The sequence below is a fragment of the Coregonus clupeaformis genome, chromosome 18 (assembly GCF_020615455.1).
Source record: "Coregonus clupeaformis isolate EN_2021a chromosome 18, ASM2061545v1, whole genome shotgun sequence".
Taxonomy (NCBI): Eukaryota; Metazoa; Chordata; class Actinopteri; order Salmoniformes; family Salmonidae; genus Coregonus; species Coregonus clupeaformis.
The window spans coordinates 19,899,171-19,923,017 of NC_059209.1; the positions used below are offsets into that span (position 1 = coordinate 19,899,171).

The following is a 23,847-nucleotide window of genomic DNA, read 5'->3' on the forward strand; positions in this document are numbered from 1 at the left end:
AGACCCAGGGCCCCGAGTGATGAGCACTATGATGTTGAAGACTGAGGGATCTCTCTTACGTAGTTTGTAACACAATGTTGAAAACAATAATCCATACTTTATCAGTAAGAAAGACCAAGGGGATGATTGAAGAATACTGTAAGAAGATAAAAGGAAGACGGGAAGAAGGAGATGGGAGGATGTTGATGCAGTGCAGTTGTTTTTAGAGGAAGCTGGTCAGGGATATTTGCATCTCCAGCTGCTGCCAGACAATGTCAGGAGGAGAGAAGCATGTACTGTATCTAATCTGGAATGTGAATGTGCTGGCCACAGCCACTATAAACAGCACTTCACCCAAAGCCCTGTCTCTATCTATTTATTATCTTTACCCTCAGCTGGAGCTGAGCTGTCCCTTTGATATTCATTCACAATAGCACACGAGGCGACACAGCCTCATGTAATATGGAGTGGGAGGGAGTATTCGCTGAAAAATAAGCACTGTTTTAGTTTAAGCTACAGGAGAGATGTGAGGAGAATGTTTTAGTCATTAGATCTAATAGGAGCCAATTTCTTCCTTGACTTAACTCCATTGGTCCCAGGCCTCCCACAGTGAAAAAGCTGAAATTCACCACGTTCATTCATCTGCTTGCTCTGCCCTCATACTATATTTAGCCTCACATTGAAGTGTTTTACCATTTTCTTTTCAGGACAACCAGGTCTACTAGTAGACATACCTTAACATAAACAGTAGCATTCAAATGTCAATAAATAACTAAGGTCCGCCAAGCAAAAAACGGATAAGAAATGTATTCATAAGTATGCTACAGAAAAGTAGAGAAATGGTTTGCTCAGTGTGAAATGAATATCCAACTAGTCACTGACAACTGTGTGGCGTGTGGAGTTGTGACAGCAACTATGTGATCTTATTACAGTATTATAGACACTATGTCCTGGGATTTCCTATAATCTTATATGTAGAAGAACCTCTTACTTTCTATTAACTCTTGTGTGGCTTGTGAGTGTCATAGAGCAAATGTGCATATTTGTGAGAGTCTCAGCTTTTCATAGATGGTTCATAATAGGTTGTAGCTCAAGCCATTCTGACTTTACATACATTTTTGTGAGAATAACTCTTTTCGGGATCCGTCCTTGTCCCACAAACACTGCTCTAGCTCAGCCCCCGTTAATCACACAGACTGATATTTTATTTAGTCCAGGGGAGGGTCATGCAATTTGTTATCGATTAAATGTCATATTGCTCAGGGTTTGAGAATTAGTTGCTTATTATAGTATCTCATGTGTGCCCGATGATGCCCCTCATCCCTGATTCTCTGCTGGGCACGCAATATCAAGTCTAGCTTTTCCTGGAACTCCAAGAGCTAAGTAGCTTTTTTTAAGGAGAGAGGCCAGCAGAGGACATGTGCGTATTGCACAAGAGAAAGAGGCTATAAATTATTAGCTTATTATGAATAACCCATCATTCATTAGCTAAATATAAGGCTAATACTGCATTGAATGTATTACCTGAAAGAGGTAGTCTAGGACATATATACACTGAACAAAAATATAAACGCAACCTGCAACAATTTCAAAGATTTTACTGAGTTACAGTTCATATAAGGATTCAGTCAATTGAACTAAATTAATTAGGCCCTAATCTATGGATTTCACATCACTGGGAATAGAGATATGCATATGTATAGGGGTGTGGATGAAAAAAAAGGCAGTATCTGGTGTGACCACCATTTGCCTCATGCAGTGCGACAAATCTCCTTCGCATAGAGTTGATCAGGCTGTTTATGTTGTCCCACTCCTCTTCAATGGCTGTGCAAAGTTGATGGATATTGGCAGGAACTGGAACACGGTGTCGTACATGTTGATCCAGAACCTTCCAAACATGCTCAATGGGTGACATATCTGATGAGTATGCAGGCCATGGAAGAACTGGGACATTTTCAGCTTCCAGGAATTGTGTACAGATCCTTGCGACTTGGGGCCATGCAATATCATGCTGAAACATGAGGTGATGGCGGCGGATGAATGGCACAAAAATGGGCCTCAGGATCTCATCACGTTATCTCTGTGCATTCAAATTGCCATCGATAAAATGTAGATGTGTTCGTTGTCCATAGCTTATGCCTGCCCAAACCATAACCTAACCACCACCATGGGGCACTCTGTTCACAACGTTGACATCAGCAAATCGCTCGCCCACACGATGCCATACAAGCAGTCTGCCATCTGCCCGGTAGAGTTGAAACCGGGATTAATCTGTGAAGAGCACACTTCTCCAGCAAGCCAGTGGCCATCGAAGGTGAGCATTTGCCGACTGAAGTCAGTTACGACGCTGAACTGCAGTCAGGTCAAGACCCTTGTGAGGACGACGAGCACGCAGATGAGCTTCCCTGAGACGGTTTCTGACAGTTTGTGCAGACATTCTTTGTTTGTGCAATCCCACAGCATCAGCTGTCTGGGTGGCTGGTCTCAGACGATCCCACAGGTGAAGAAGCCTTATGTGGAGGTCGTGGGCTGGCGTAGTTACACGTGGTCTGCGGCTGTGAGGCTGGTTGGACATTCTGCAAAATTCTCTAAAACGACGTTGGAGGTGGCTTATGGTAGAGAAATTAACATTATACTCTCTGGTGGACATTCCTGCAGTCAGCATGCCAATTGCATGCTCCCTCAAAAATTTAGACATCTGTGGCATTGTGTTGTGTGACAAAGTGGCCTTTTATTGTCCCGACACAAGGTGCACCTGTGTAATGATCATGATGTTTAATCAGCTTCTTGATATGCCACACCTGACAGGTGGATGGATTATCTTGACAAAGGAGAAATGCTCACTAACAGGGATGTAAACAAATTTGTGCAAAACATTTGAGAGAAATAATTTTATGCACTTTAATTTCAGCTCATGAAATATGGTACCAATACTGCATTTATATTTTTTATCAGTATATATATACACACACTACCGGTCAAAAGTTGTAGAACACCTACTCATTCAAGGATTTTTCTTTATTTTTACTATTTTAATAATAATAATAGTGAAGACATCAAAACTATGAAAGAACACATATGGAATCATGTAGTAACCAAAAAAGTGTTAAACAAATCAAAATATATTTTATATTTGAGATTCTTCAAATAGCCACCCTTTGCCTTGATGACAGTAGCATAATTTAACAGTAGAATTTTACGTCATGCTGTTCATATAAATAATGTATTATAATTTACCGGTTTCTCGCAGTTATTAATTCAAGGAAAAGGGAGTGGGTTTGGGCTGTACATCTCGGTAACCCGGTTCCAGCTATTCAACTCTAGTCACCTTAAATATCTCAGTGTCAGTGAAGAGCTTGGTACTCTATGTTAAGTTAAAACCAGGGCTAGATTTGAGGGGGTATGTGAGGGTATTGTGGCTTTTGTTAAATAAAATGGCTAAAAGCATTGGCCTACCCCTTGTTAGCTTAAGATTTTGAAAACAAATAAATGGACCTGATTATATAAAGCGATCTATAACGACGCTTTAGTCCGCTAGAAACAAGCTGTAAAATGCTGGGGAAAGACTTGACCGATGCATATCGGATATCTTTGGTTTGTCTCTATGATATTCAGAGGCTGCACTACAACCTTCTATAAGAGACAAAACATGTACTTTGCTTGGGAAGTTGCCTAATGTGTGATTCTGTCACCATATATTGACGTTATTTCTACACGCTATTAAACAACATACTAACTCTAAATCAGTCAGTAGCAAGCCAGGTAGCCAAGAAGGAACTAAAATGAATTATTTAGGCTATATTATTATTATTTCAAGGCTATAGCCTGCCATTTAAGCAATCAATTGTGAAGCATTTGTTTCACGCTACAGGCTGGCAGGAGCATTTAGCATTTCAACAACAAATCAACAACAGGACTTCAACAACACGCCTATACGTTTTGCATTTAGGCTGTATAAAATGAAATTGTAAAAAAATATGACTTATAATTAAATAATAATGAAACAAAAAATGCCTTATTAAGCTATAGTCAGTCATTATACAGTGCCTTTGAATTCACTTTTAGAAACACGAGTTTGTCCAGTCTTTGGTTTGAGGATCATGTGGTGAGCTATGCATGCCTGCTGTGTTAAACAATTAATGGCTTTTTCTCAAATTCATTGATGGTCAGATACTTCAGTTGTAACTGGTTCTGTTGCGCAAAATGTTTACAATCGATAGACAACTTTAGCACTGTTCCAAACTTAGACTATGCTCTTTTTTAACAATAGCCTGTATAGAAATCAAAACATCTCCGGGGCTGCAACTTAAAAAAGATTCTGCTTGTCTCCAGTGATGTAAAATGACGTAGAATTGCATGAAATTTGTTTATGAAGGCAATTTTTCTCAGACCGCAAATAAGATAGATTCATGAAGTGCTTTTATGATAATAGATATATTTTCACCCCTACACTTGTCCGCGGTGGTCTGCGAATCCACAACCTTCTGGCTACTTTGCAATGTAATGCTTACAAAACGAATAACAGTTTCTAAAACTACATATCTAAGGCTCTGGTCTGTCCTAGGACTGAGGGTAAATGTTAGGCATGTTCTCTGCTATATACTTTATTTAATTATTATTTTGGGTATAGGGGAGGGTCCCTTTTTTTTCAAGTGTTCAGGGAGAGTTGGGTAAGGCCTCCTGTAGCTCAGTTGTTAGAGCATGGCGCTTGCAACGCCAGGGTTGTGGGTTCGATTCCCACGGGGGGGCAGAATGAAAAATGTATGCACTCACTAACTGTAAGTCGCTCTGGATAAGAGCGTCTGCTAAATGACAAAAATGTAAAAATATATTTTACTGAAGGAAGAGCCTTCCATTTTCATTTCAGATAGATCCGATTTTCTCCAGGTATCCCTCATTATAAATAACGTACAGTCCCTAACCACATGTTTGCACAGACAGTACGATGGAACCTCGGGGGTAGATCATGGAAATCTATCTCCATGTTCCTTTCATTCCGATGTGTTGCCATTCAAACTAAAATGATTTTTTTACTCATGTCATTATCCTCTTTTGTCTGAGAAACCTTGGGGTATGACACATCCCAGAGGACCCTGCTGAGAGAGAAATTGATGTGTTTATTTATTGACCGTGGACAGGTAATCAAACAAAGAAATGGTCCGCTGTCTAAAGCCCTGGGTGGTATTCATTAGGCACAAAATGAAAGCAAACAGTCTGAAATGGGGAGGTACTATTGGAGCTTGTCGAATAAGAAACACTCATTTTTGTTTTCTATTGGATTATATGTCGTTAATTGTGCCCTAATAAATAGGAACCTGGTGCTGTAAATGAGCAGTAAACCAACAGTGTAACTCAACATTCTGGTTGTCGGCTATTCCAACTTAATGAATTCAATGTATCCAGGCTTTGAAAAGGTTTATTTTGGAAATTGTCATTTTGGATGCTGTTAATTTAGGGACGGTTGGGAATGGTTTGTGGATAGTATACTTTTATATATATATTTTTTATTTATTTAACCTTTATTTAACCAGGTAAGCCAGTTGAGAACGAGTTCTCATTTACAACTGCGACCTGGCCAAGATAAAGCAAAGCAGTGCGATAAAAACAACAACACAGAGTTACACATGGGATAAACAAAACGTACAGTCAATAACACAATAGAACATCTATATACAGTGTGTGCAAATGTAGTAAGTTATGGAGGTAAGGCAATAAATAGGCCATAGTGCAAAATAATTACAATTTAGTATTAACACTGGAGTGATAGATGTGCAGAAGATGATGTGCAAATAGAGATACTGGGGTGCAAATGAGCAAAATAAGTAACAATATGGGGATGAGGTAGTTGGGTGGGCTAATTACAGATGGGCTGTGTACAGGTGCAGTGATCGGTAAGCTGCTCTGACAACTGATGCTTAAAGTTAGTGAGGGAGATAAGAGTCTCCAGCTTCAGAGATTTTTGCAGTTCGTTCCAGTCATTGGCAGCAGAGAACTGGAAGGACCGGCGGCCAAGTGTTGGCTTTGGGGATGACCAGTGAGATATACCTGCTGGAGAGCATACTACGAGTGGGTGTTGCTATGGTGACCAATGAGCTAAGATAAGGCAGGGATTTATAGATGACCTGGAGCCAGTGGGTTTGGCGACGAATATGTAGTGAGGGCCAGTCAACGAGAGCGTACAGGTCACAATGGTGGGTAGTATATGGGGCTTTGGTGACAAAACGGATGGCACTGTGATAGACTACATCCAATTTGCTGAGTAGAGTGTTGGAGGCTATTTTGTAAATTACATCGCCGAAGTCAAGGATCGGTAGGATAGTCCGTTTTACGAGGGCATGTTTGGCAGCATGAGTGAAGGAGGCTTTGTTGCGAAATAGGAAGCCGATTCTAGATTTAACTTTGGATTGGAGATGCTTAATGTGAGTCTGGAAGGAGAGTTTACGGTCTAACCAGACACCTAGATATTTGTAGTTGTCCACATATTCTAAGTCAGACCCGCCGAGAGTAGTGATTCTAGTCGGGCGGGCGGGTGCAAGCAGTGTTCGATTGAAGAGCATGCATTTAGTTTTACTAGCGTTTAAGAGCAGTTGGAGCCTACGGAAGGAGTGTTGTATGGCATTAAAGCTCGTTTGGAGGTTTGTTAACACAGTGTCCAATGAAGGGCCAGATATATACAAAATGGTGTCGTCTGCGTAGAGGTGGATCTGAGAGTCACCAGCAGCAAGAGCAACATCATTGATATACACAGAGAATAGAGTCGGCCCGAGAATTGAACCCTGTGGCACCCCCATAGAGACTGCCAGAGGTCCAGATAACAGGCCCTCCGATTTGACACATTGAACTCTATCTGAGAAGTAGTTGGTGAACCAGGCGAGGCAGTCATTTGAGAAACCAAGGCTATTTAGTCTGCCAATAAGAATGCGGTGATTGACAGAGTCGAAAGCCTTGGCCAGGTCGATGAAGACGGCTGCACAGTACTCTCTTTTATTGATCGCTATAATATTGGTTTGGGGATGGTGAGTTGGTTGTTGATGGTTTGTATGTTAGGATGCTGTTAATTACGCTATGAATGGCCAGTTAAGATGCTGTTATGACGAATGGGCGTCCCTTTGCCTCCCCAGCCCCCTTTATATGAGCCCAGGCATAGGATGACAAAGGGAAGCCGATAAGTCACATGACAGGATGGACAAAGGCTGCAAGTCTCTACCTGCTTCCTGTTGACTTCACAGTTGCCATTGGTGGGTGTCATCTCAGCCTCTGGGCTAGGGTTATAGCCTTTTCTGTTTGACAGGATAAAAACCAGAGCAGTGACTGCTATACACTGACGGTACAAAACATTAAGAACACCCACCCGCCCCCCCGCAGTGACTTTCAAGATATCCCCATCATAGGATGCCATCCTTCCAACAAGTCAGTTCGTCAAATTTCTGCCCTTCTAGACAGTAGCAGTGTGTGGGTAAAATCACTGGTGAAGCCAAGCCCCCCCCAAAAAAAAAGCCATATTACAACCTATGTGTTGTGATAATTGCTCTGTTTGCTCTATAACCTGTTAATTCATATGCCTTGCGACCGTGATATATAGGCCTAAAGGCCGAGACAATAAGAAGACACAGTGGCCATCCTCCTCTCTTTCATATTGTTGAAACGGTCTATCACTTTGTCATACAGTACACACTTGTATTTTTTTGTTGTGCTAGGCTACCTTGCTAAAATGCTTGCTCGCTAGCCTAACTTCCATTCATGGGCAACGTTAAGCTAGTTAACATTAGCCTCCTACATCTAGCTACATATTGAACATCCATCCTCTCAGGCCAGGGGCAGGGGCACAACAATGTATGAATTAATGGTTTGATCATAATTGCCGTTATAATCATTGGCCAGTATGGAGAATTAAGTAAAACCACAAATCCAAATTCCTATCTCCATCCATGGCTAATTTAGAAAAGAGACAATTTTAGCTAGCTGGCTAGCTATCCACCGGAGGACAACACAACGAGATGCAACTATTCATGTTTTTTTGTCAATGACGTATGCTCTCAATGGGATTTGCTAGGAGTGACGCCAAATCCAAGCTGGTTTCCATTGACACTTTTTTTTGGTGCGCCAGGACCATTCACAGTTGAGCTCGCTCAGTTTAGCTCAACGCTGATTAGCACATTTTTTGTTCTTTTTTTGTCAAGGGGGCCAGATGCTCACTGGCTTCCCTTGCCTTCAATGCTACGGGCGGCAACAATGTTATACTCGTTTGAACCAGACAGCATCAGATATATGGCCTACACGTAGAGAGACAGAGGGGTGCTGTTTCGCTCGCTCTGATGCTTTCTCCTGTGGGATACATTCAGCCTCTTGTGAATTGAAGGAATATTATGAAATACAGAGAGACGAAAGATGCATTATGGTATGTTTTTATATATTTTTATTGGTCTATTTTTTGGGGGAAGCCTGGCTTCCCGTGGCATCCATGAATCCACGCCACTGCTGCTAGCGCTGCCCCGGTCAACTGTAAGTGCTGTTATTGTGAAATGGAAACATCTAGGAGCAACAACGGCTCAGAAGCGAAGTGGTAGGCCACACAAGCTCACAGAACGGGACCGCCGAGTGCTGAAGCGCTTAGTGCGTAAAAATCGTCTGTCCTTGGTTGCAACACTCACTACCGAGTTCCAAACTACCTATGAAAGCAACGTCAGCACAAAAACTGTGCATCAGGAGCTTCATGAAATGGGTATCCATGGCCGAGCAGCCGCACACAAGCCTAAGATCACCATGCGCAATGCCAAGCGTTGGCTGGAGTGGTGTAAAGTTCGCTGCCATTGGACTCTGGAGCAGTGGAAACGCGTTCTCTAGAGTGATGAATCACGCTTCACCATCTGGGTTTGCCCGAATGCATAGTGCCAACTGTAAAGTTTGGTGGAGGAGGAATAATGTTCTGGGGCTGTTTTCCATGGTTCTGGCTAGGCTCCTTAGTTCCAGTGAAGGGAAATCTTAACGGTACAGCATACAATGACATTCTAGACATTCTGTGCTTCCAACTTTGTGGAAACAGTTTGGGGAAGGCCCTTTCAGCATGACAATGCCCCCGTGCACAAAGCGAGGTCCCTACAGAAATGGTTTGTCGAAATTGGTGTGGAAGAACTTGACTGGCCTGCACAGAGCCCTGACCTCAACCCCATCGAACACCTTTGGGATGAATTGGAACACCGACTGCGAGCCAGGCCTAATCGCCCCAACATCAGTGCCCTACCTCACTAATGCTCTTGTGGCTGAATGGAAGCAAGTCCCCGCAGCAATGTTCCAACATCTAGTGGAAAGCCTTCCCAGAAGTGTGGAGGCTGTTATAGCAGCAAAGGGGGGACCAACTCCATACTAATAACTATGATTTTGGAATGAGATGTTCGACGAGCAGATGTCCACATACTTTTGGTCATGTACTGTACTGTAGCAGTAAGGACAAAAATAATTGTTAATTAAATAATTTTTTAATATTTTCTTTTGATACTTCAATGGGTCTTAAAACTCAAAATCAAATAGCTAAATAATCCTTGGTGTAACCTTCTTAATACAATTCCATATAACTTAGTAGAACCCCTCTCCCCCGGCTTAGACAGGGCTTAGACTCTTCTGGGTTAAAGTCATCATCTTTTCTCTGCTCAGGCAGTAGCAGCCAAACAGTCAGACAACATTCTCTGTGCTCACCTACTGTACTGACTTTAGTCATCCTATTTAGTAAGGCTAGCTTGCCTAAGCATGCTGCAGAGCTGTCTGACGAAATCATTTGACTAGTTCTTCAAAGTAGATAAGGCATACTTTCACGAACTCTCTATCCCTCTCTCTCATAGTTGTGTTGTGTACATTCCTCTCTCATGCTGTCTATGCGGTCTTTGTGTATATAGCCAAACATAGCAGGCGTAAAAGTGGCGTAAAAGTGGCGTAAAGGTGGCGTAAAAGTGTATCCATCTTGGTGCTGAGCGATTAATGTCGGTTAATTGCTCAGCACTACACAAGAATGAAGCTATATACAGGGAGTACCAGTACCAGATCAATGTACAGGGGTACGAGGTATTTGAGGAAGATATGTACATAAAGGTAGGAGTAAAGGCTGGTTTACAGTCCGTCTAGCGCATGTCTGTAGACAATTGTTGCTGCGACATCATGAACATTCTATTGTCGTCCGACATCAAACTTGTTGTTGTTGTTATGAAAAATTATAAACACAAAATGACAGCCTGTGCATGACAGCAGCCCGGTGCTCCAAATAGCATACTTTCTCTATTTTAACACCAATAAACCCATCTGTTTAAAAATGAATTCAGTAAATGTCAACCTACAAGCCAGGCAACTAAAGGCAATTTTCTAAACAATGTTTTGGTTTGTTGTTAGCTAGTTTACTAGCTAGCTAGCTGGCTAGCCAGTTCAAATAATAACCAGAGTATAGCTGACAACGTCTTAACTTTAGCTACTTTTAATTCATTATTACAGCAAAATAAACCCACAACAACATAATTATTTATAAGGTAATGGCGAGCTTACAGAAAATAACTTACTGCCACAGTGTGACGAAATAAAAGTTGGCAATTCTATCTGAGAATTTTAAAACTCCTGCATCATCTTGTCACAGGAGTATTTGAAGTGGTTGTTATGGCAGTCCGGTACCCACAACAACGGACGTCGCAGAGACTTGAACTTTTTTCATGTCTGTGCAACAAGGAAACTGACAGTCGCAGCGACGGTCTACAGACATTCAACCAGAGTATAAATTAAATGTCGTTTTGAGCAGCAAATCAAAATATATTTTATATTGGAGATTATTCAAATAGCCACCCTTTGCCTTGATGACAGTTTTGCACACTCATGGCATTCTCCCAACCAGCTTCACCTGTAATGCTTTTCCAACAGTCTTGAAGGAGTTCCCACATATGCTGAGCACTTGTTGGCTGCTTTTCCTTCACTCTGCGGTCCGACTCATCCCAAACCATCTCAATCAGGGGATTGCGGAGGCCAAGTCATCTGATGCAGCACTCTATCACTCTCCTTCTTGGTAAAATAGCCCTTACACAGCCTGGAGGTGTGTTGGGTCATTGTCCTTTTGAAAAACAAATGATAGTCCCTCTAAGCCCAAACCAGATGGGATGGCGTATCGCTGCAGAATGCTGTGGTAGTCATGCTGGTTAAGTGTGCCTTGAATTGTAAATAAATCACAGACAGTGTCACCAGCAAAGCACCCCCACACCATAACACCTCCTCCTCCATGCTTTACGGTGGGAAATACACATGCGGAGATCAACCGTTCACCCACGTCGCGTCTCACAAAGACACAGCGGTTGGAACCAAAAATCTCAAATTTGGACTCCAGACCAAAGGACAAATTTCCACCGGTTTAATGTCCATTGCTCGTGTTTCTTGACCCAAGCAAGACTCTTCTTCTTATTGGTATCCTTTAGTAGTGGTTTCTTTGCAGCAATTCGACCATGAAGGCCTGATTCACACAGTCTCCTCTGAACAGTTGATGTTGAGATATGTCTGTTACTTGAACTCTGTTTAGCATTTATTTAGGCTGCAATTTTTGAGGCTGGTAACTCTAATGAACTTATCCTCTGCAGCAGAGGTAACTCTGGGTCTTCCATTCCTGTGGCGGTCCTCATGAGAGCCAGTTTCATCATAGCACTTGATGGTTTTTGCGACTGCACTTGAAGAAACTTTCAAAGTTCTTGAAATGTTCCGTATTGACTGACTTTCATGTCTTAAATGAATGATGGACTGTCGTTTCTCTTTGCTTATTTGAGCTGTTCTTGCCATAATATGGACTTGGTCTTTTACCAAATAGGGCTATCTTCTGTATACCACCCCTACCTTGTCACAACACAACTGATTGGCTCAAACGCATTAAGAAGGAAAGACATTCAACTAATTAACTTTTAACAAGACACTCCTGTTAATTGAAATGCATTCCAGGTGACTACTGGTTGAGAGAATGCAAAGAATGTGCAAAGCTGTCATAAAGGCAAAGGGTGGCTACTTTGAAGAATCTCAAAATTAAAATATATTTTGATTTGTTTAACACTACATGATTCCATATGTGTTATTTCATAGTTTTGATGTCTTCACTATTATTCTACAATGTAGAAAATAGTAAAAATAAAGAAAAACCCTTGAATGAGTAGGTGTTCGAAAACTTTTGACCGGTAATGTATATACTGATAAAACAGTGTCACATCATATAAAGTGATTGTAATGTATGGTGCAGAACATGGTAGGTTATACAGGACATTGTATGGAGCCATTAGGTTCAAGGTGGAGACATGAAGGAGTTTGGATGACTGTGCTAAACAGCATTATTAGAAAAGACTGCAAATGTATCTGTAACGATCCCTGCAGTCTGAGTCGGTTTCTGTCTGGGTACTAGTTTTTCTGCTCGGGATCTCCAGTTTCCCGAGGGTTCTGGAACGCTCCCTGCCTGGTTGCCGGGCAACGTTGCTAGGCGGGAGCTCTCTTGATTTCCGCACCTGCATCCCATCAGCAATCTGCACACCTGGTCCTGATCATCACCCTTCTTAGGCTCTGTCCTAACATCCATTCCCTGCCGGATCGTTAGCCATGAACAGTATGTTTATCAGTGGATCAGCCTTAGAGCATGTAGCGTTAGTTTTGTTGTTTTGCACCTTGTTTGCTTGTTTTGTACTTACCTCCGTTTTGTTCCATCTGCAGTCACTCATCCGGAACCTTCACCCAACCTCTGCCTGATGGTCGGCGGCTGCCGAGCCATTACTGGACCTACCACTGCACCCTCAACAACCCATCCACGCCACCCGCTCTGTTCCCTGGATTATTCAGCCTCACTCGTGGATCTATTAAATAAACACTCACCTTTGTTTCAACCTACCTTGTCCTGGTCTGCTTCTGGGTTCTGGCTTAGTAAACCGTGACAGAACGATCCGGCCAGTAATGAACCCAGCGGACCTGGACTCTGTTCGCCATGCCATTACCCATCAGGAGAAGATGTTGGGCCATCATAGCACGGAGCTACAGGAGATCGCGTTGGCAGTTCGGAACCTTTCTACCGGTCTGACGGAGGTCCAGAACCAGCGCAAGTTTCCGGTGGAGGATCCACTACCGGTTTCACCCATCTCGCCTGCCGCTTCTGGAGCTGTGTCCTTCCGTGAGCCCAAGGTTCCGACGCCGGATAAATATGAGGGGGAGCTGGGAAGATGCCGTTCTTTCCTTATGCAGTGTGGGTTAGTGTTCGATCTACAGCCCTACTCTTATGCCACAGACAAGGCTAGGATAGCCTTTGTGATTGAGTTGCTGCGTGGTCGAGCGCTGGAGTGGGCTTCAGCCGTTTGGGAACGACAAGACCCCTGCATGGCTTCATACCAGGGGTTCACGGCCGAGATGAGGAAGCTCTTCGACCATTCTGTCCGAGGGAGGGACGCAGCTAGGCGCCTGTTTTCGCTTCGCCAAGGAACTCGCAGCGTGGCCGACTTCGTGATCGAGTTCAAGACGTTGGCTGTGGAGAGTGGGTGGAATGAGGAGTCTCTGCAAGCGGCCTTTTACCAGGGTCTGTCGGAGCAGCTCAAGGATGAGTTGATCTCCTATCCGGAGCCTAGTGACCTGGACAGCTTGGTAGCCTTGTCTATTCGGGTGGATAATCGAGTCCGAGAGCGAAGGAGGGAGAAGCAATGGGTTCCGTCCAATCGATCAGCTTCTCAGGTTCCAATCGGGTCGGGGATTGGACCAGAATACGTCGATCATCGTCCACCACACAGGATTAGTGGAGAGGTCCTGTCTCCCGATTCTGAACCTATGCAAGTAGGGCGGCACGGGTTAACCAAGGAGGAACGCCAACTCAGACGTAGGACTAACTGTTGCCTCTACTGTGGTGGTTCGGGACATTACCTCGCCACCTGTTCCCGGCGGTCGTCAAACTGCGCGGCTCGCTAAAGTTGGGAGGACTTTTAGCGGGCCAGTTTCGACCTCTCAATACCTCTGTCAGACCCCGTTTCCCGGCTACCCTTATGAACAGGAATCAGAGCTTAGCGATTAACGCTTTTATCGATTCAGGTGCCGATGGAAGCTTTCTTGATGCCGAGTTGGTGGAACAGCTGGGGCTTTCCAAGGAGCAATTGCCGGAAGCCATTGAAGCGACCACTCTGAACGGCAGTAGTCTGGCACGTATCACGATGAGGACTGAACCGGTTAAGATGCTGTTGTCGGGGAATCATTCGGAGATGATTTCATTCTTCATTCTGCCGTCTTCCCATGTTCCTCTGGTCCTTGGATACCCCTGGCTGAAGGAACACAATCCCACGTTCGATTGGGTGACGGGCAAGGTAACGAGTTGGAGCCTTGATTGTCATGCTAACTGTCTCAAGACTGCCTGTCCCCATTCGGTTCCCAGTCAGGTGATTGAGGCTAAACCCCCAGATTTGTCCCTGGTTCCCGAGACATATCACGATTTGGGGGAAGTGTTCAGTAAGCAGAAGGCTCTGTCACTCCCTCCCCACCGACCATATGATTGTGCCATCAACCTGTTCCCTGGAGCTGTCTACCCCAAGGGAAGGTTATACAGTATCTCCCGACCTGAACGTGAGGCTTTGGAGACCTACATCAAGGAGTCCCTAGCTGCTGGTCTCGTTCGTCCTCGTCATCACCCCTGGGGGCAGGATTCTTCTTTGTGGGTAAGAAGGATGGCTCTCTTCGACCGTGTATTGATTATCGGGGGTTGAATGACATCACGGTCAAGAACAAGTATCCCCTGCCCTTGATGAGTTCTGCCTTCGACTCCTTACAGGGTGCTACGGTGTTCACCAAGCTAGACCTACGCAATGCGTATCACATGGTCCGGATCAGAGAGGGGGACGAGTGGTTGACGGGTTTCAATACACCGATGGGTCACTTCGAGTATCAGGTGATGCCGTTTGGACTGACCAATGCTCCAGCGGTATTCCAGAGTATGGTGAACGACGTCCTGAGAGATATGATCGGTCTCTTTGTGTTTGTTTACCTGGATGACATTCTGATCTTCTCGAAGGAACCTTCCGACCACGTCCAGCATGTCCGGCAGGTTCTGCAGCGATTGTTGGAGAATCGCCTGTTCGTGAAGGCCGAGAAGTGCGAGTTTCACGCCCACACGACATCCTTTCTCGGGTACATCATCTCCAGGGGAGAGATTAGGATGGACCAGGAGAAGGTTAGAGCGGTTCTGGAATGGGCCCAGCCCGGTACGAGATTGCAGCTCCAGAGATTTTTGGGGTTTGCGAATTTCTACCGCAGATTCATCCGGGGATTACAGCCGTGTGGCCGCTCCGTTAACTGCCTTGACTTCCAGTATCAGGACCTTCAAGTGGAATCCGGAGGCGGATCGAGCGTTTCTGGATTTGAAGAGGCGATTCACCAACGCACCGATTCTCTCTCAACCGGACACGGCCCGTCAGTTCGTCGTTGAAGTGGACGCGTCTGATGTGGGAGTTGGCGCCATCCTGTCGCAGCGATGCTCCACGGACAGTAAACTCCATCCCTGCGCCTACTACTCTCGTCGCCTTTCGCCTGCGGAGAGGAATTACGATGTGGGTAACCGGGAGCTTCTCGCGGTGAAACTTGCCTTGGAGGAGTGGCGCCACTGGTTGGAGGGGGCGGAGCAACCGTTTATTGTCTGGACTGACCACAAGAATCTTGCTTACGTGCAATCGGCTAGACGTCTCAACTCCCGTCAGGCCAGGTGGGCGTTGTTTTTCGGACGATTCAATTTTTTCCCTGACGTTCCGACCTGGATCTAAGAACGGCAAGGCGGACGCCTTGTCCCGGATGTTCTCCAAGACGGAAGAGAGTGGGTCCAAGACCGAGACAATTCTCCCCCCGGAACTGCGTCGTGGGAGCAGTTATGTGGAAGATTGAGGAGGAGGTGATGGCGGCCCTTCGGACGCAGCCCGGTCCCGGTAACGGTCCACCCGGTCGGTTGTTTGTGCCTGAGTCGGTTCGTCCTGCTGTCCTCAAATGGTCCCACGCCAGCAAGATGGCTTGTCACCCTGGCGTGGCTCGGACGATGGCGTTTCTTCGCAGATGTTTTTGGTGGCCTGCCATGGCCGAGGATACTCGGGGTTTTGTTGCTGCCTGTCCAGTGTGTGCGCAGAATAAGAGTACCAATCGGCCCAGCTCTGGACTACTTCACCCCCCTTCCTATTCCCCGGCGACCATGGTCGCATCTGGCCCTGGACTTTGTCACTGGGTTGCCCGCTTCTGAGGGGAACACGGTCGTTCTGACTATCGTGGACAGATTCAGCAAGTTCGCCCACTTTGTGCCTATTGCCAAGCTTCCCTCTGCCTCGGAGACGTCCGAGATCCTGGTTAGGGAGGTTTTCAGGGTCCACGGTTTGCCCAGTGATATCGTTTCCGACCGTGGCCCTCAGTTTACCTCTGCTGTCTGGAAGTCCTTCTGTTTGGCCATTGGAGCTACAGTCAGCCTCACATCTGGTTTTCACCCCCAATCTAATGGTCAGGCGGAGAGAGCCAACCAGAAGATGGAATCCACGCTACGCTGCCTTGTCTCCTCCAACCCCACCTCCTGGGTCTCTCAGTTGCCTTGGGTTGAGTATGCCCACAATACTCTCCCTACATCTGCCACTGGGATGTCTCCCTTCCAGTGCCTGTATGGCTACCAACCTCCCTTGTTCCCTTCTCAGGAGAAGGAGCTCTCAGTGCCCTCTGTTCAGGCCCATATTCGTCGTTGCCACCGGACCTGGCATCGGGCCAGAAAGGCACTCCTAGAGTTTCGGACCGGTATCAGCTCCAGGCGAATCGTCGCGGATCCCCGCTCCCACCTATACCATCGGAGATAGGGTCTGGTTGGCCACACGGGATCTTCCTTTACGGACTGAGTCTAGGAAGTTGTCACCGAGTTCATTGGTCCGTTTGTGGTGGAGAAGGTGATCAATCCGGTGGCAGTTCGACTCAAACTACCGAGGACGCTCAGAGTCCATCCCACCTTTCATGTCTCCTGCCTCAAGCCTGTTCTCCTCAGTCCTCTGTTGCCTCCTCCGCCTCCTCCTCCTCCTCCTCGGATGATCGGAGGTGGTCCTGCCTACACGGTGCGACGCATCATGGATTCCAGACGGCGGGGCCGGGGTTTCCAGTATCTCGTGGACTGGGAGGGGTATGGTCCTGAAGAGAGGAGTTGGATTCCGCGGCGACAGATCCTAGATGCTGACCTCATTCGTGACTTCTACCGCCTCCATCCTGGCGCTCCGGGAGTCCGCCCGGTGGCGTTCGGTCGGAGGGGGGTACTGTAACGATCCCTGCAGTCTGAGTCGGTTTCTGTCTGGGTACTAGTTTTTCTGCTCGGGATCTCCAGTTTCCCGAGGGTTCTGGAACGCTCCCTGCCTGGTTGCCGGGCAACGTTGCTAGGCGGGAGCTCTCTTGATTTCCGCACCTGCATCCCATCAGCAATCTGCACACCTGGTCCTGATCATCACCCTTCTTAGGCTCTGTCCTAACATCCATTCCCTGCCGGATCGTTAGCCATGAACAGTATGTTTATCAGTGGATCAGCCTTAGAGCATGTAGCGTTAGTTTTGTTGTTTTGCACCTTGTTTGCTTGTTTTGTACTTACCTCCGTTTTGTTCCATCTGCAGTCACTCATCCGGAACCTTCACCCAACCTCTGCCTGATGGTCGGCGGCTGCCGAGCCATTACTGGACCTACCACTGCACCCTCAACAACCCATCCACGCCACCCGCTCTGTTCCCTGGATTATTCAGCCTCACTCGTGGATCTATTAAATAAACACTCACCTTTGTTTCAACCTACCTTGTCCTGGTCTGCTTCTGGGTTCTGGCTTAGTAAACCGTGACAGTATCAGTTTAATAAAACAGGATAAGCCTACCGAGGAACCGATTCACTGTTATGGACATAAATTACAGGAAAATATGGGGGATAGCAGTCATATTATGTGATACAGCAGTATTTCCATAAGGTATACTGTGCAAAATGGGAAATATAAATTATTTATGAGCATAGAATACTTAAATAGTCATAAATGAATACAGGGATTTGTTGATAAAACCAGTTGACAGGTACAATCAATCATAGCCAGAATGTGGTTAAAAATAACTGCAGGTTCATTTCTGTCTTTGCTCCATTTCAAATGATTGTGAAGTCTATTTCAAGAGTGGAGGCAATGAGGTGTGTGCATAAAACATACTTTTTATATTTATGCAAATCAGTTTGGTTCTCAGGCTCCGTAATACAGTGGAAATTCAAGTAGGAGAATGTGATGTGACAAGGGCCTAACATAGACAAGCTCACAATCCTTCTTCAGAAATAATGCCGTTGTGGAGGATACACTAACAAACAGACATATATTACGGCTGGGAATTGCAAGGGATGTCACTATACGATATTATCACAATACTTAGGTGCCAATACGATATATATTGCAATTCTTTAAGTATAATGATTCTATATGAATTGCGATTCGATACTGCAATTTTATTGCGATGATGTTCCAAACATATTACTTACTATGTCTGCAGCAGAGGGACAAGAGAGAGCCATGAGAAAAGTGCTGAAAACATATTGGCTCACCATTTGAAAAGAAGATGGAGAACAAGAGAAGGAAAAATACTTGAGTTTTTGCGCAGGTAGAGCCGACTAGCGCAAAAATAATATTGAGAGATATTTCTAAAAATAATGTCCCGATATGTAACTGTATCCATCACTAACAGATCATTTGAAAAAGTTAATTGCGCTCTCATCACCAGCAGTGGCTGTGTTGTGTACCTGTACATACAAGCTCTGCATCAGTGAAACACATGGCAGAACTATTTTGACTGTTTGCTGAGGTTTTCTAGCTCTCTCAAACACACACACACACACGCACACACACTAGAAGGAGTGGAAAGGGAGGATTACTGGCTTTAGTTGAGGCGATGATGACCTGTGTCAGGAGATTAAATACTTGGTTGAGGGTAAACATCTCCAAGATAGAGAGGGCCACTTTCAAAGCCTTTTGAGGAGAATTACCTCAGGCTTATTCTGACAGAATACCACCATGAATATGAATATGAAATGTTAACCAGGTTGTCTACATGAATGAGTCTGTCATTGGGTCGTAGTAGAATACCAACATCCAGCAAATTTAACAGATGCAGTGTAAATTACTTAGGGAATATGAAAAGAAGGGAAAATACCTGCACAATATTTAATTAACGCACTCTCCCAGAGGTGAATACAGCAACGTTGGGAGGTCATCATTTGAACAGTGTGCACTGTGCAGGTATTTTTCTTTTAAGCCTGTCATTGGCTCTTGCTGTGATTGACAGGGGCAGGCTCCACTCACGTGTGTTGATTTTCTGCAAGGAGATGTGTTTCTCTAGCTGTCTACGGAGTTTGACCTCAGCACCGTACTTCCCTGTGGTCCCATTATCGGCCAAGATGAAATGGGAGTGCAGGCTGTTGAGCACGGTCAGCTTGCTCAGCGGGTTGGACATGGTCTGGTACGGTCGGACCACCTGTTGGACCACGACAAAGTGTTCACCAACACGTTCCGCTTACTCAGAAGGTTAGATAATAAACTGTCGAAGACAATATATTCTCTGGTCAAGTGTATCCTGGGTGTAGTGCTTGAGATCTTAACACCCATACACACAGAAATACAGTAGCAGGCACAAACACACAAATACAGTATGGGGCACACGCATGAATGCACACACACTGTAACTTACGTCTTTTCCCACCAGGTCCTCCTGGTTCTCCACAATGCCCCAGGGGGCAATGCCGATAGTGCAGATCTTCCCCCGGGATTTAGAGGCATGGTCCTTCAGCGCATCACCCACATGCCGGATCACCCCTGAGTGTATGTTTGTGATATATAAGAGAGAGAGAGAGAGAGAGAGAGAGAGAGAGAGAGAGAGAGAGAGAGAGAGAGAGAGAGAGAGAGAGAGAGAGAGAGAGAGAGAGAGAGAGAGAGAGAGAGAGAGAGAGAGAGAGAGAGAGAGAGAGAGAGAGAGAGAGAGAGAGAGAGAGAGAGAGAGAGGTGTGTGAGCAATAATAGATTGTACATGTGAGTGAGAGAGTTGTATGTGTTTTAGACAGAGAGATTAAGAAAGAGTGGCATTTTGTCATTATTGATACGTAATCTTAAATAAATGATTCACCCACTACTAAAAGATAAAGACAGTCAGACACTAACACAGCACCCAGACACAGGGAGACGGACAGGTACCGTATATATCGCTCCCCCCCTTCTCTCAATCTCTCTCCCCCTCTATCTCTCCCCAGTCATGCCTGGAGGGTCACCATGCATCACCCAGGTGGGTGCTATGCATTGGTGGTCGATGAGGTGAGTTTCCCCCTACTATGTAAAGTGCTTTGAGTACCTCAGTTGGTAGAAAAGCGCTATATAAATCCAATCAATTATTATTATCTCATAGTGCCTGACACTCACTATTCTCCTCTTTCCTTCCCTTTTTCTATTCTACTTCTGTTTCTCTCCATCCACTTTCCCCCATTCTTTCTCTTCTATATCCAACCTCTGCCCCTCTATTCTCTCTACTTTCTGTCACACCTCTCTCTTCTCTTTCTGTTCATAACCTTTCCCATATATGCAGTAACCCTAACCCTTTTGATTCTTCACACACAACACAACACAAAACAAGAGTAGCGACAACCAGAAGCATAGGGTTAATGGGTAACAACGACACAGCACGTGGTTGTTATCAGCCCGCTATGTGGGCCTGGTTTATTCCTCCACCCACCCAGCCCACCTGTGTTGACTCCGCCAGTGAAGATCCAGGCTCCCGTTGTCATGGCAGCCTTGATGAGGCCCTTGCCAAAGACCTGTTTGAGTTTGGGCTGCAGCTCAAAGTTTTGCAGGCCCCCATGCACTGAGATGAGCAGCTTGGGAAGGTCCAACTGCCACTCCTTGGTCATCAGGTGCAGCAGGAGTTCTGGTTTGGTGTCATAGGACACACGCACATACTGCAAATGAACACACAAACAAAACACATTTGTATGTTTGATGTCTTCTCACTTTTCCTATCACAATGCATTTTCTTGTACGTAAAGAAACAGACAAAGAAATGTCTGATATAATATAATCATACTACCAATAGCCGTAATTTTGTTGGTATTGAATCAATGTAAAATATAGATTAAAATGAGAGAGTACAATAAAGCTGTTCAAAACATTTGATTACATACATATAATAAGCTCATTGGAATCGGACTCTTTTTACTCGTATCAAGATATCTGTCTGCAGTCATGTGGATAGGTCCTATCTGTCTATAGATAACGCTAATGTGACTATGCCCTTATTTATCTATCCATCCTATGTCTATGTAAAGCAATGTTATATCATTCAATCCCATGTATAAAGTGGTCACCATGGCTTTGTTGGACTGGCCCCCTCCCTGGAACTCAATGGTTCCGAAGGCGTCGGTGGGGCTGAGCTGGGTGTGTTTGCTGACGGACCATTTCTCTGACAGGCTGTCATTCTTAGCCAGACGCTCCGCCTTATCATTCTGACTGGAGGAGATGCCGGGGGGCAGGCCAACGTGCTGACCAATCAGACGGCCGCAGCAGCATCTGGGGAGGGGTGAGAGAGGGAACAGGTGTACAGGTAGTCAGAGGAGGGGCTGGCTTCCTCTTCCTCACTCTCCTCCTCTTTATCTTCCTTCACAACCTCCTCGTCTTCCTCCTCACTCTCCTCGTCTAACTCAGAGGTGAGGTGAAACATTCTGAACATTGCCAATAGACATGTCATGAATAGAGCTGACATGATTCCCGTTTTCTACATATCGGACAATCCGGTTTGTTCTAAAGTTCCCTTTCATCTACTGTGAGAGAACAGATTTCAAAGGCTGTCCACACAAACCCCATGCAGCAGACTCTCTCGCCTTCCTACAAATCTGTTAAACATTTTAATATAGCCATTAGACATACAAATCAAATCAAATTGTATTTGTCACATACACGTGTTTAGCAGATGTTATAGCGGGTGTAGCGAAATGCTTGTGCTTCTAGCTCCGACAGTGCAATAATATCTAACAATTTCACAACATATACCCAATTCACACAAAAAAGTAAGGAATGTTATTTAAGAATATATACATATATGGACAAGCAATGACAGAGCGGCATGGACTAAGATAGAGTAGAATAGTATAGAATAGAATGCAGTATATACATATGAGATGAGTACTGCAAGACATGTAAACATTATTAAAGTGACTAGTGTTCCATTTCTTAAAGTGGCCAGTGATTTCAATAGGCAGCAGCAGCCTCTAATGTGTTAGTGATGGCTATTTAACAGTCTGATGGCCTTGAGATAGAAGCTGTTTTTCATTCTCTCTGTCCCAGCTTTGATGCACCTGTACTGACCTCGCCTTCTGGATGATAGCGGGGTGAACAGGCAGTGGCTCGGGTGGTTGATGTCCTTGATTATCTTTTTGGCCTTCCTGTGACATCGGGTGCTGTATGTGTCTTGGAGGGCGGGTAGTTTAACCCCGGTAATATGTTCTGCAGACCGCACCATCCTCTGGAGAGCCCTGCGGTTGTGGGCGGTGCAGTTGCAGTACCAGGCGGTGATACAGCCCGACAGGATGCTCTCAATTGTGCATCTGTAAAAGTTTGTGAGGGTTTTAGGTGATAAGCCAAATTTCTTCAGCCTCCTGAGGTTGAAGAGGCTGTGTTGCGCCTTCTTCACCACACTGTCTGCGTGGGTGGACCATTTTCGTTTGTTGGTGATGTGTACGCCAAGGAACTTGAAGCTTTCCACCTTCTCCACTGCGGTCCCGTCGATGTGGATAAGGGTCCACTGTTTCCTGAAGTCCACGATCATCTCCTTTGTTTTGTTGATGTTGAGTGAGAGGTTATTTTCCTGGCACCACACTCCCAGAGCCCTCACCTCCTCCCTGTAGGCGGTCTCGTTATTGTTGGTAATCAAACCTACTACTGTTGTGTCGTCTGCAAACTTGATGATTGAGTTGGAGGCGTGCTTGGCCACGCAGTCATGGGTGAACAGGGAGTACAGGAGGGGGCTGAGCACGCACCCTTGTGGGGCCCCAGTGTTGAGGATCAGCGAAGTGGAGATGTTGTTTCCTACCTTCACCACCTGGGGGCGGCCCGTCAGGAAGTCCAGGACCCAGTTGCACAGGGCGAGGTTCAGATCCAGGACCTTGAGCTTAATGATGAGCTTGGAGGGTACTATGGTATTGAATGCTGAGCTATAGTCAACGAACAGCATTCTTACATAGGTATTCCTCTTGTCCAGATGGGATAGGGCAGTGTGCAGTGTGATGGCAATTGCATCGTATGTGGATCTATTGGGGCGGTAAGCAGATTGAAGTGTGTCTAGGGTGACAGGTAAGGTAGAGGTGATATGATCCTTGACTAGTCTCTCAAAGCACTTCATGATGACAGAGGTGAATGCTACAGGGCGATAGTCATTTAGTTCAGTTACCTTTGTTTTCTTGGGTTCAGGAACAATGGTGGCCATCTTGAAACATGTGGGAACAGCAGACTGGGAAAGGGAGAGATTGAAAATGTCCATGAAGACACCAGCCAGCTGGTCTGCGCATGCTCTGAGGACGCAGCTAGGGATGCCGTCTGGGCCGGCAACCTTGCGGGGGTTAACATGCTTAAATGTCTTAATCACGTCGGCCATTGAGAAGGAGAGGCCACAGTCCTTGGTAGTGGGCCTCGTCAGTGGCACTGTGTTATCCTCAAAGCGGGCGAAGAAGGTGTTTAGCTTGTCTGGAAGCGAGACGTCGGTGTCGGCGACGTGGCTGGTTTTCTTTTTGTAGTCTGTGATTGTCTGTAGACCTTGCCACATACGTCTCGTGTCTGAGCCGTTGTATTGCGACTCCACTTTGTCTCTA

The 23,847-nt window shown here is 45.5% G+C and overlaps 1 protein-coding gene across 5 annotated transcripts in view; it reads right to left on the reverse strand.

Moving 5' to 3' along the window:
* The window catches only part of trpm3 (transient receptor potential cation channel, subfamily M, member 3), a 309,076-nt gene that overhangs the window by 156,822 nt on the left and 128,407 nt on the right, over nt 1-23,847 (reverse strand). For all 5 annotated transcript variants that reach the window (XM_041864642.2, XM_041864639.2, XM_041864640.2 and 2 more), the window contains exons 3-6: nt 21,352-21,553; nt 20,733-20,946; nt 19,692-19,816; nt 19,307-19,478 (exon numbers count right to left, since the gene is read on the reverse strand). In XM_041864642.2, coding sequence (XP_041720576.1) covers nt 19,307-19,478; nt 19,692-19,816; nt 20,733-20,946; nt 21,352-21,553 — 713 coding nt within the window. The remainder of the gene's footprint in view (nt 1-19,306; nt 19,479-19,691; nt 19,817-20,732; nt 20,947-21,351; nt 21,554-23,847) is intronic.